Source organism: Lissotriton helveticus, chromosome 5_1 (genome assembly GCF_964261635.1).
Source record: "Lissotriton helveticus chromosome 5_1, aLisHel1.1, whole genome shotgun sequence".
In the NCBI taxonomy this organism is placed as follows: Eukaryota; Metazoa; Chordata; class Amphibia; order Caudata; family Salamandridae; genus Lissotriton; species Lissotriton helveticus.
The window spans coordinates 97,299,786-97,313,247 of NC_136065.1; the positions used below are offsets into that span (position 1 = coordinate 97,299,786).

Consider the following 13,462-nt stretch of genomic DNA (forward strand, 5'->3'; position numbering starts at 1 on the left):
GCTCCTTTCTTTATGATCCGTTTACGATGGGGATGTGCCCGTTTTTATGGTGGGTTCGATCGACCTGTCTGATGAAGAATGTTGGGTTTGACCAATAATTGCTTATGGGCGGGACAAACTGAAAAATGGGCTTGTCATCATGATCCTGCCTTTCCTTTTTGTGAAAACATGTGAGTGGTCAACTGTAAATTAGGAATATTTGCCTGAAGCATAATATTTGGTATAAAAAGGGATGACTGGTTTTTGTAGACAAGCAGTCTCCTGAGAAAATACACCGTGTTGTACTTCTAGGATCTCTGTTACAGGCTGCAGCTAATAAAATTGATCTTTGACGTCACCAAGAAGTACCCGCGTCTCTGTACTCTAAGACAGGTGGACCCGGAGACTAGGGCGTTTCCCCTGGCGCCGCTGGGTCTTAAATAACCCGGTTCTTCAGCCGGGAAACAACGTGCACACCTCAGACCAAGAACAAGCACTCACATAACTCATTCAAGCACCGGGAAACACATGCACACCTCAGACACATAACAAGCACTCACATAACTCATTCATGCGCCAGTAAACACATGCACACCTCAGACACGTGCATACATGAGCTAATGAGTGTCCAAACCACTCATACACAACACTTGTTGTGGGACAGCACTTGGTGACTTATTCACCTGCTACCAAACTACACCAATACTGAGAGACTATACAGCAGTCACCTCATACATAACACAAACAAGAGTGGACTAACAACATGACGTCCTTTTTGACTTTTCTGGGCTCTCCGACCAGCTTCCATTACAGGGACCTTTGTCCTTTTCGACTACTTCTGGGCTCTTCGACCAGCTTCCATTACAGGGACCTTTGTCCTTTTCGACTTCTTCTGGGCTCACAAACCAGCTTTCCAATACCATAATCTCGTTCCAGGCTCTTAGTCGTTGTTTATAAACTTTATATGAACGCTGTTGCCGTACTGGTTACTGGGACTCTAAACCCACCATCAATACTCTGAGTAATATGCCATGCAATTGTAAGTGTTGCGGTGAACATCCGTGGCAAAACATCACAAAATATGTATACACATCTCAGATACTCCTGTAAACAACACTCACTATAAAACGAAGCAATGTCAGTACCTTTTCCTTCACACAGAGCAGCAACACTCACGGTAAACAGTGACGGCAATATTTGCCGATGTATGCCTCAATTTACCATTTACAAAATGGAGGCACGCACATCGACGTAGGGTCAGCTGGTTCACGGCATGAACTGGCACCAAGTAATGCCGCACAAGTGTAAGGCGTGATTAGAGAGAACGGTTTGTCACAGAGGATGACCCTGAAGGCCACTGAGACCGTCTCGTGCAGATTATTTTTAAATGGAAACAGAAATCATTACTCGCCTTGCTTAAGGTAACGTTCAAAACCACTGGACTAAAACAGAAATTTCCTTTTTTGTTTTTACTTTCTTTAACTTTCACAGTATCTTGCACGGACAACACATCGCTGTCTCCTCTTCCTACGTCCACAACATAGGTGCACGCCTCCTCACTCTTTAATTTCAATTTAGTTTAGTTCATTTAAGAGTGTCCGAATTTTCTCAAGAATCACTAGGCAGCACATATGCTCGATCCCCGCTTTTTGTACAATCCGATGTTTTCAAACCATGTGACAGCTCATCCTTGCTTAAGCTCCCAACAAACACTGGATAACTGCCATAACGTAAAGTACACCGTGGCTCGATCTTTTGCCCCCGAACAATAAACAAATTACACGCTGATGGATCTGGCAAACCTGGGTTTCAGGGCGACCGATGTCCGGGTCACTGATGGGGTTCAATTGCCAGACAGCGTTCCACACACACTTTAAATCACTGTTAAAATTCATTTACTTCGAAATTTCCCTTGATTCGATTTTCTTTACTTTTCATGTTTCCTTATCCTTCAAGCTTGAACTTCTCTTCACGTTTTCTTAACAGAACTCCTTAGCTTCTCATTTCTTTTAATTTGCACGCGTGGATTCTCCTTCAAAACATCGCCAAATGATGTAATCGGAAAGAAGATGGATACTTCAGGATAGATTATTCAAGTTACTTTATTTAAGATAAGTTGTTATGATAAAAGATAGGAAAACCCCATCAGGAGCAGCTGTCCTGCTGCTCAGCCTTACCAAACTGACATTCACAAACCACTAGCATTCCACCCATCCAACATTCCACAACACATGCATTCTAGCTGAGCAGCAGGAAGATATAAGATACAACACACACTCATTCTCACCTACACTACATACATATAAAAGCATTTTTTACTTACGACAGCTGCCACAGAAGTTCTCATTCCAGATCCTTGTGCCCCATTTTTTTTATTACACTAGTAGGGAATGATAAGCTATTATTCACTATTAGTGTAATATTAAATTGGCTGAAACGGAGGTGGAGCACGACTCCCTTCAGGATAAGCTGCCTCTGTGTTCTTGGTACTCATCTTGTGTGACTTCTGAAGCCAGAAGTCACACAAGCAGTGCCAGGGGTCACAAGGGACAAACTGCAACCCCAGGCAATCCCTAAATGATGCCCATGCATGTGACCCTGGGGAGAACATCATACGATGTTTCAAGTGACTCCTTTCAGAATATCAGAATGTGCTGTGTTTTTGTGACTCCATTCAGAATGACACTGTGCTATGTCATTACCATTCAGAATATCAGTTTATGTTATGTCATGTGACCTCATTCAGAATATAACATTCTGTGCTTAGTCATGCGATACCCCAGAATTTGCTGTGTATTGTGACCCCAGTCACTGTTTTCTAACCATAGATAGTTACGTTTTTCACTCCTAAAAATGTTGCATTAACTTTAACATCTACTCTGGAAACTGTTTTCACTGTGTTTGTTTCTCTGTTTTGCAGGATGTCAGAAACATCCTAAACAGGTAAGGCTGCTTTATTATCCTCCTCTCAGTGTGTTACTAGCAGTACCGCTGCTGCAGTGTGATAATGCCTCTACTGAGCTCACAAAAAGTGCTAGGAAATTTCAGCTCCTCATAAAATCACTTTGCATTCTCAAAAAACAACCTATAAGTCCTCAGATTCCCCTGAAAACATAAGTCTTCAGAAAACTCCCCTGCGTCATCAGGAAACTCTCTTAAATGTTCAGAAATCCCTGTAAGTTTTCAGCAAACTTCTTTGAGTCCTGAAATAATTGCTACAGAAATGAGCTGCTGTCCTCACAAAACATACGTGTATCTTTAAAGCTTAACTGAACCCAAGAAAAGTACCCTGAACATACAGAAAAAGCAAGCATATTCTAGAAAAGTCCCCACAGGTTTTCCTCAATTCAGAGTTGTGCAAAAACGAAATCGAAAGTTCCTAACTATATAAATACAAATGGTGGCTATGCTCACAACAATGGCAGATCCAATTTTCAGCACTATTGTTAGGGGTGTTAGATCATACACATATATCTTCATGTGCGGTCGAGGTGCTACCATGGTACTACAGACACCCTGCCACCTAGGGTGTTTACCTGCCTAGGACAATTTCCTTGACAATAATGATATAAAATAGTAAGTACTAAGGCACACATAGAAAGTCCATTTAATAAAGAATGTAGCCCTAATATGAAGTACTTCAAATTCTTTGTTATTTTTTGTGAAGTTATTTTATTCCATTTGTAGTTTCCACAATGTTCAGTTTATATATAAGCAGGAACAGCCAATAACTGGTCTATACAAGCAAAACCAGTCGACATGTGTCTCGTCCGTTGGGCTTTTACAAGGCTGCAGCAAAAAATACATACATTGGTATGGAACATCATCTCTCATGAAATTTTTTATGTAAAAATTCATACATGTCAAACTCATATATCAGTGATGAGATGAAGGAAAATAGTGACATGAAATGATATATGCCGGTAACAACGCACTGAGGATATTTTGGGTAAAGAAAAGCCATAAAAAGCGGTACTCATGATAGGTGATGTTGACCAAAAGATGAGAACTCAAGGAAGGGGGCCACAGAAAATGCCAGCATATATTTATAATACAAGTGAAAAATTTGATTTTGCATTCATTGTGCTCTGTAAGATACTACGAAATATGTGTATTAAGTGTTCCTTTTTGCATGCAGGGATAGAATAAACATTAGTAGTGAGATTTAATAAGAATATAGAATACCTGGGCGCCCTGTAGTAAGGACAATGTCCTAAGTTGTCCGAGTGATACAGAGAAGATCTTGTCAGAATCTATTTAAAATATATGTACAATTGTATGTATATGCGACCATACTGAGAAAAATTTAGTACTGTACGGAAAAGTAAACATTAGTACACCGTAAGGAGAGCGAAGTCTACTTAGTCATAGAAAGGGAAGTGCAAATAGCAACATATAGAGTTGACCAGTTTAGAATGGAAACTGGTCATCCAGGTGAAACGAGGGATTCCATGTGTAGAGGAATACAAGGAAAAAGGCCAATGCATGAATTTCCTGGTGTAGTGGAAAATAAGCATGAAGCATTTTATGACTTTTACAAATCTCTCTATGAGGATGACCTGAAACCCTCCTCAGAGAATTGTAAAGCTTACCTACCTGGTTTACAGCTGCCCTCCATCTCCTAACAAGAGAAATGTATTATTAACCCTTCAATAACACTAGAAAAGGTCACTGCTGCGATCAAATCACTTAAATTACACAACGCACCAGGACCAAATGGCTTTTCTGCCAATTTTGACAAAACATTTGGTCTATCCCAGGCCCCACACTTCTTAATCTTTTTCACTACTTTACGAAGTCTGGGACTGTTGAGGATACAGCAAGTGAAGCAACTATAGTTGTCCTGCCAAAAGACGGTAAGGACCTACTACTTGTCAATAACTATAGGTCCATATCATTAATTAACGTATATGCAAACATTTAAGCTAAAATACTATGCAAAAGATTGGAACCCCTACTGCCACATCTGATTAGCCACTCGCATGTGGGCTTCATGAAGAACAGACTATATAATGACAACACATCCTTGAGAGACCAGAATCCTCAGGGTCATATACTGTAGCGATAACTTTGGACGTCGAAACATCGCTCGATAGGGTTTCATGGACATTTGTATATGAAGTTTTCCTCAAATTTAACTTGGAGGAAACATTCACAAGAATGGTCCTGGTGCCTTATAGTGGCCCATCTGTCCTCTTTCCCCCCCTTTTCATCTTATCGCTGGAACCCTTAATCCATAATATCCAGAATAATATTCGGATCTCTGGGGTCACCTTTGGCAACACCTCTGTCAAACTGGCAGCTTACGCTGACGACATCTTGATCACCTCTGAAAATGCCAAACATTTAAATATGGCCTTACTCGAAACGATTGATAATTATGCCCAAGTTGCACGGTACAAACTTAATAAAGACAAGAATGAAATCAAAGGCCTAAATAATTTATGTATGTACTAGCAACATTGTATCAGACACTGACCTTACATGGCAACCCCATTTTCTAAAATATTTGAGCCTTGAATTCGGTTTGAACCTGCTAGACACCCTTCATTAGAATGAATAGGTGATCTTAAAGAAAATCGAAAACTTGTTTAATAGCTGGCATCCAAAATTCCTATCATGATGGGGTTGCATAGAAACTATTAAAATGATGGTGATGCTGCCCTTAGTTCTTTCCGAAGACTTCTATCAAAAACTTAACAAATGAATAACAACATTTTTATGGCAAAACAAAAGAGCCAGAATTTCCATCAAATCACTATGCCTCCCTACAAATCTTAAGGGCGAGGAAGCAAAAGAAACACAATTGATGGACGGAATGCAGATCAAATCAAAACATTCACCCCCAATCAAGAGATCTGGGTTAAATCCATCATTCTTTTGTCACCATGCCACCCCAGTTTAGACCTGGCCATATGCAAATCAGTCTTGACCCTGTGCCTCATGGGAATATTCCAGCCCGAACTGCCAAGCCATGTCCTCTCTGGACCAAAAACAAGCATCGAAGGACCGGTTTCAGGGTTTCACCCCTCATCAGCCAGGATAGCTTGAATCCAGTGGCAAAGTGAGCCCAGGACCCACATCTTGGCATACATGGCACACTTAGGTCGAGGAAACAAAAGACACACAACTGATGGACGGAATGTAGAACAAATAAAAACATTCCCCACCAGTCAAGAGATCTGGGTTAAATCCATCATTCTTTTGCCTACCATGCCACTGGCCAATTGCAAATCAGTCCTGACACTGAGCATCATGGAAACAGTCCAGCCCGAACTGCCAAGCCAGGGTCTCCCTGGACCGGAAAAAAGCATCTTTGGACCGGTTTCGGGGTTTCCCCTCATGAGCCAGGAAACCCCGAAACTGGTCACAGGATGCTTGTTTCCAGTCCAGGGAGGACATGGCCTGGCAGGTCGGGCTGGACTGTTCCCATTGGGCACAGGGTCAAGGCTGATTTGCATATGGCTGAGTTCAATCTGGAATAGCAGGGTGAGCAAATCCATTATGGTTTTAGGCCTATATATCTGTCCTGTGGTGAATCTATGACATTGTGCCGCATTCAGTCCATCAATTGTTGTTTTTGCATTTGTCACTCCGAGTGGGACGGGTATGCCCAGACATGGGTCCCGTGCTTTCCATGCCACTGGAGTCAAGGTATCCTGGCTGATGAGAGGTGAACCCCGAAAACAGTCCTTGGATGCTAGTTTCCAGTCCAGGGAGGACCTGGCCTGCCAGTTCGAGCTGGACTGTTCCCATTGGGCACAGGGTCAAGACTGATTTGCATATGGCTGGGTTCAACCTGGAATGGCATGGTGAGCAAAAAAACAATGGATTTAGTCCCAGATCTCTGTACTGGCGTGACTGTATTACATTGTTCTGCATTCTGTCCAATTGTTGTTTTGCATTTGTCACGCGAGTAGGACGGGTATTCCTAGACGTGGGTCCCCTGCTCTCCATGTCACTGGCATCAAACTATCCTGGCTGATGAGGGGTGAAACCCCGAAACCTGTCCTAGGACGCTTGTTTCCTGTCCAGAAGGACCTGGCTTGGCAGTTCGGGCTGGACTGTTCCCATTGGGCACAGGGTCAAGGCTGATTTGCATATGGCTGGGTTCAAACTAGAATGACATGGTGAGCAAAAAAAACTATGGATTTAGGCCCAGATCTCTGTACTGGGGTGAATGTATGGCATTGTTCTGCGTTCTGTCAATTAATTATTCTTTTTGATTTGTCCCCCAGAGGGGAACGGGTATGCCCAGACGTGGGTACCTTGCTCTCCATGCCACTGGATCAAGCTATCATGGCTGATGAGGGGTGAAACCCCGAAACCGGTCCTAGGATGCTTCTTTCTTGTCCAGGGACGACCTGTCCTAGCAATTCGGCCTGGACTGTTTCCATTAGGCGAAGCATCAAGACTGATTTGCATACGGCTGAGTTCAACCTGGTATGGCATGGAGAGCAAAAAAAAGATGGATTTAGGCACAGATCTCTGTACTGGAGTTAATTTATGACATTGTTCTACATTCTCTCCATCAATTGTTCTTTTTGCATTTGTCACCCGAGTGAGACGGGTATGGCCAGACGTGGGTTCTGTGCTCTCCATGCCACTGGAGTCAATCTATCCTGGTTGATGAGGAGTGAACCCCCGAAACCAGTCCTAGCATGCTTGCTTCCAGTCCAGGGAGGACCTGGCCTGTCAGTTTGGGCTGGACTGTTCCAATTGGCCACAGGGTCAAGGCTGATTTGCATATGGCTGAGTTCAATCTGGAATGGCATGGTGAGCAAATAAATTATGGTTTTAGGCCCAGATCTCTGACCTGGGGTGAATGTATTACATTGTGCTGCATTCTTTCCATCAATTGTTGTTTTTGCATTTGTCACCCCGAGTGGGACGGGAATGCCCAGACGTGGGTCCCGTGCTCTCCATGCCACTGGAGTCAAGCTATCCTGGCTGATGAGGGGTGAAACCCCGAAAACAGTCCTTGGATGCTTATTTCCAGTCCAAGGAGGAACTGGCCTGGCAGTTCGGGCTGGACTATTCCCATTGGGCACAGGGTCAAGGCTGATTTGCATATGGCTGGGTTCAACCTGGAACGGCATGGTGAGCAAAAAAACAATTGATTTAGACCCAGATCTCTGTACTGACATGAATGTATTACATTGTTCTGCATTCTGTCCATCAATTGTTGTTTTTGCATTTGTCACTCCGAGTGGGACGGGTATGCCCAGACATGGGTCCCGTGCTTTCCATGCCACTGGAGTCAAGCTATCCTGGCTGATGAGGGGTGAAACCCTGAAAACAGTCCTTGGGCGCTAGTTTACAGTCCAGGGAGGACCTGGCCTGCCAGTTCGGGCTGGACTGTTCCCATTGGGCACTGGGTAAAGACTGATTTGCATATGGCTGGGTTCAACCTGGAATGACATGGTGACCAAAAAACAATGGATTTAGTTCCAGATCTCTGTACTGGCATGAATGTATTACATTGTTCTGCATTCTGTCCAATTGTTGTTTTGCATTTGTCACACGAGTAGGACGGGTATTCCTAGACGTGGGTCCCGTGCTCTCTATGCCACTGGAGTCAATTTATCCTGGCTGATGAGGGGTGAAACCCCGAAACCAGTCCTAGGATGCTTGGTTCCAGTCCAGGGAGGACCTGGCCTGGCAGTTTGGGCTGGACTGTTCCCATTGGGCACATGGTCAAGGCTGATTTGCAGATGGCTGAGTTCAATCTGGAATGGCATGGTGGGCAAACAAATTATGGTTTTAGGCCCAGATCTCTGTCCTGGGGTGAATGTATGACATTGTGCTGCATTCTTTCCATCAATTGTTGATTTTGCATTTGTCACCCCAAATGGCACGGGTATGCCCAGACATGGGTCCCGTGCTCTCCATGCCAATGGAGTCAAGCTATCCTGGCTGATGAGGGGTGAAATCCCGAAAACAGTCCTTGGATGCTAGTTTCCAGTCCAGGGAGGACCTGGCCTGGAAGTTCGGGCTGGACTGTCCCCATTGGGCACATGGTCAAGACTGATTTGCATATGGCTGGCTTCAACCTCGAATGGCATGGTGAGCAAATAAAGAATGGATTTAGGCCCAGATCTCAGTACTGGTGTGAATGTATTACATTGTTCTGCATTCTGTCCATCAATTGTTGTTTTGCATTTGTCACCCCGAGTGGGACTGGTATTCCCAGACGTGGGTCCCGTGCTCTTCATGTCACTGGCGTCAAGCTATCCTGGCTGATGAGGGGTGAAACCCCGAAACCTGTCCTAATGCGTGTTTTCAGTCCAGGAGGACCTGGCTTGGCAGTTCGGGCTAGACTGTTCCTATTGGGCACAGGGTCAAGGCTGATTTGCATATGGCTGGGTTCAAACTGGAATGGCATGGTGAGCAAATAAATTATGGTTAAGGGCCAGATCTCTGTCCTGGGGTGAATGTATGACATTGTTCTGCATTCTGTCCATCAATTTTTGTTTTTGCATTTGTCACCCAGAGTGGGATGGGAATGCCCAGACGTGGGTCCCGTGCTCTCCATGCCACTGGAGTCAAGCTATCCTGGCTGATGAGGGGTGAAACCCCGAAAACAGTCCTTGGATGCTTATTTCCAGTCCAGGGAGGAACTGGCCTGGCAGTTCGGGCTGGACTGTTCCCATTGGGCACAGGGTCAAGGCTGATTTGCATATGGCTGGGTTCAACCTGGAACGGCATGGTGAGCAAAAAAACAATTGATTTAGACCCAGATCTCTGTACTGACATGAATGTATTACATTGTTCTGCATTCTGTCCATCAATTGTTGTTTTTGCATTTGTCACTCCGAGTGGGACGGGTATGTCCACACGTGGGTACCATGCTCTCCATGCCACTGGAGTCAAGCCATCATGGCTGTTGAGGGGTGAACCCCTGAAACAGGTCCTAGGATGCTTCTTTCCTTTCCAGGGAGGACCTGTCCTGGCAATTCAGGCTAGACTGTTCCCATTAGTCACAGGGTCAAGGCTGATTTGCATATGGCTGTGTTCATACTGGAATGGCATGGTGAGAAAAATACTATGGATTTAAGCCCAGATCTCTGTACTGGGTTGAATGTATGACATTGTTCTGCATTCTGTCCATCAATTGTTCTTTTTGCATTTGTCGCCCCGAGTGGTATGGGTATGTCCAAACTTGGGTCCCGTGCTCCTCATGCCATTGGAGTCAAGCTATCATGGCTGATGAGGGGTGAAACCCCGAAACCTGTCCTAGGATGCTTGTTTCCAGTCCAGGAGGACCTGGCTTGGCAGGTGGGGCTGAACTGTTCTCATTGGGCACAGGGTCAAGGCTGATTTGCATATGGCTGGGTTCAACCTGGAACGGCATGGTGAGCAAAAAAACAATTGATTTAGACCCAGATCTCTGTACTGACATGAATGTATTACATTGTTCTGCATTCTGTCCATCAATTGTTGTTTTTGCATTTGTCACTCCGAGTGGGACGGGTATGTCCACACGTGGGTACCATGCTCTCCATGCCACTGGAGTCAAGCCATCATGGCTGTTGAGGGGTGAACCCCCGAAACAGGTCCTAGGATGCTTCTTTCCTTTCCAGGGAGGACCTGTCCTGGCAATTCAGGCTAGACTGTTCCCATTAGTCACAGGGTCAAGGCTGATTTGCATATGGCTGTGTTCATACTGGAATGGCATGGTGAGAAAAATACTATGGATTTAAGCCCAGATCTCTGTACTGGGTTGAATGTATGACATTGTTCTGCATTCTGTCCATCAATTGTTCTTTTTGCATTTGTCACCCCGAGTGGTATGGGTATGTCCAAACTTGGGTCCCGTGCTCCTCATGCCATTGGAGTCAAGCTATCATGGCTGATGAGGGGTGAAACCCCGAAACCTGTCCTAGGATGCTTGTTTCCAGTCCAGGAGGACCTGGCTTGGCAGGTGGGGCTGAACTGTTCTCATTGGGCACAGGGTCAAGGCTGATTTGCATATGGCTGAGTTTAAACTGGAATGGCATGTTGAGCAATAAAACAATGGATTTAGGCCCAGATCTCTGTACTGGGGTGAATGTATGACATTGTTCTGCATTCTGTCCATCAATTTTTGTTTTTGTATTTCCCTACAAATTTTGGCAGTGTCAATCTAGCTAATTTCAGGAACGTCCAAACCATATTTCTGGTCAAGCAAGGCTTCGTATGGTTACTCCATGACATGATTTACATTCCTTCGTGGCTTTCGGTTGAAGGAGAACTCCTTGGAGACTTACACCTTATATCATTACTATCTACTAAACATAATTCTTCTTTTCCAGCTAAGAACATGTTTAATAACATGAAAAAGGCCCTTGTGAAAATAGACAACCTTCTAGAGACGCCAATCGCTCAATCTGATATTACCTCAATCTGGACCAACCCTAAAATGAAAATCCATGGCTCCCCAATATATTTATGATCCTGGGCATCTAAGGGCATATATTTCCTAAAACAACAAGGTTCAGATAAGTCCCCCCTGTTCTTCAGGGAATTGTAGTAGCAATACAAACTGGCAGATATCGACTTTTACGATTTTTTTAACTCAAAACCAGCCTCTCAAAGTCGAAAGTCTCTAAAGCGGACCCTTCTCGCCCTACAATCATTACCTTGTTCAACAAACTCAGGCAACAAGCATTGAAAATATACCACCTACTACATTTAACACTTTAAAAAAGTGGAATACATGTGACAACATCACACCAGACAACTGGCCGCTAATTTGGAAATCAGTATTTTCTTGCAAAATTACCCAAGTTCTATCCCAAAGAAAATACTGGCTTCTTCACATAGCGCTTTGGACCCCTTCGCATCTTTGTAAATTATCACTGAGAGAGAGCCCAATATGCTGGAATTGCAATAAATTGAGCAGATATTTTCCACACCTCTTATTCCAATGCGACTTCGTCCCACTTTGTTGGAAACAAGTATTTGATTTCATGCGGTCGCCACTGGAGATTCAGCTAAAGTTTAACTTCACTGCACTGATTCAAGGATTCCTAGACCCACAACTCAGATCACACAGTGGAGGCTCATGGTAGATATATTACTGACTGCAGATGGTAATTCTGTTCTAGCTATTTGGAAAAACACTGCATCTACTACTTTCAAGTCCTGGTTAAATTGGATATTTTATCTGGGAGGGGCCGACAACATTTCCCTCCAAAACTTCCCCTGGAAACCTGAGTCTACACCTGTTTGGAAAACACTAGATGCCTACCCACACTAAGCCCCTGTGATTTACAAATTGAGACAAACTATGTTGTGTCCCTAGTGGGCAGTGGGCAGCTCTGCTTCACTCGGCAGCGTTCTCCTGGACGCTGCCTGGGACAGGGTGCTCTCGTGGGGTTCTGTGGACAGTGGGCTTACTCATCCCACCCTCGTCGCCAGTTGTCGTGTCCCTAGTGGAATGAGGACTGACACAAGTAGATATATTTGAGAGCTTTATTCTACACATCTGCTTCGATCCCTGTCCCTACTCTAACTGCCCTCATCCTGTCTTCACTCCTCCTCTTCCACTCAACCCAACTAGCTCCGCCCCCCCAACTACTAGACTGTCAACTACATTACATCTCCCCTTTTCTTAATAAAACAAAACAAACTGTGTTTCAATCCATCTCTTCAATGAGTCTCTTTGGTGGTTGGATATCACGACGTGGCCGCAAAGACATGGTCCCGGTAGACTCACTAGGCAAGGGTCCATTCGGCTGACCTCTGCCTTCTGTATCACCATGGTCGGGTTCTTCAAGTGCGAGAGTGTCAGTCATGCTCATCAAAGGTCCTTTCATGTTTCGAGGACACTTCTTGAAGTGAGAGACGTTCCTAGTGATTCGACGTTGGTCACATTCCGCAGTTAGCATGGTGCCCTTCTGTTGGGTAACCAGCAGTGACTCATCTCGGAATCGGCCATCAGTCTTTCTCTGTTGATTCTGTTTGACGAGGACGTAGTCTCCTTCATGCAAGGATGGAGATCTCGCTCTCCTTTTGGCATCGGCATATGATTTCATTCTGTCCTTGTTATGTTTGTCAGTCACAGCCATCTCTTTGTGACTGTGAGTTGGCGACACAGCTTGCAAGGCCCCTTCCCATGTTGGGATGCGATTTCTCATTGGGCGCCCTAGCATGAGGTTCGCTGGGCATTGTCCGGTGGTTGAGTGTGGAGTTGTCCTGTAAGCTCTGAGGACTTCATTCAGGGCGGCTTGCAGCTCCCTTTTCTCAGCCGTGGCTTGCTGAAATGTCTTTTTGATCGTAGCCATAAATCTTTCAATGGTGCCATTTGCTTGTGGCCAGAGAGGTGTAACTTTCCTGTGCTTGAAGTCCATGTGTTTTGCAAATGCACTGAATTCGTGTCCATTGAATGGGGGCCCATTGTCCGTTTTAACCTCTTTGGGGACACCCCATGTTGCAAACACTTCATCTAGCACCTTGAGAGTGCAAGAGGCACTTGTAGATGATATTATTTGTGCGATGG

The 13,462-nt window shown here is 44.6% G+C and overlaps 1 protein-coding gene across 1 annotated transcript in view; it reads left to right on the plus strand.

Moving 5' to 3' along the window:
- Window positions 1-13,462, plus strand: part of LOC144754211 (E3 ubiquitin-protein ligase TRIM11-like) — a 127,314-nt gene that overhangs the window by 71,327 nt on the left and 42,525 nt on the right. Inside the window, exon 4 of the mRNA XM_078641797.1 lies at window positions 2,900-2,922. Coding sequence (XP_078497923.1) covers window positions 2,900-2,922 — 23 coding nt within the window. The remainder of the gene's footprint in view (window positions 1-2,899; window positions 2,923-13,462) is intronic.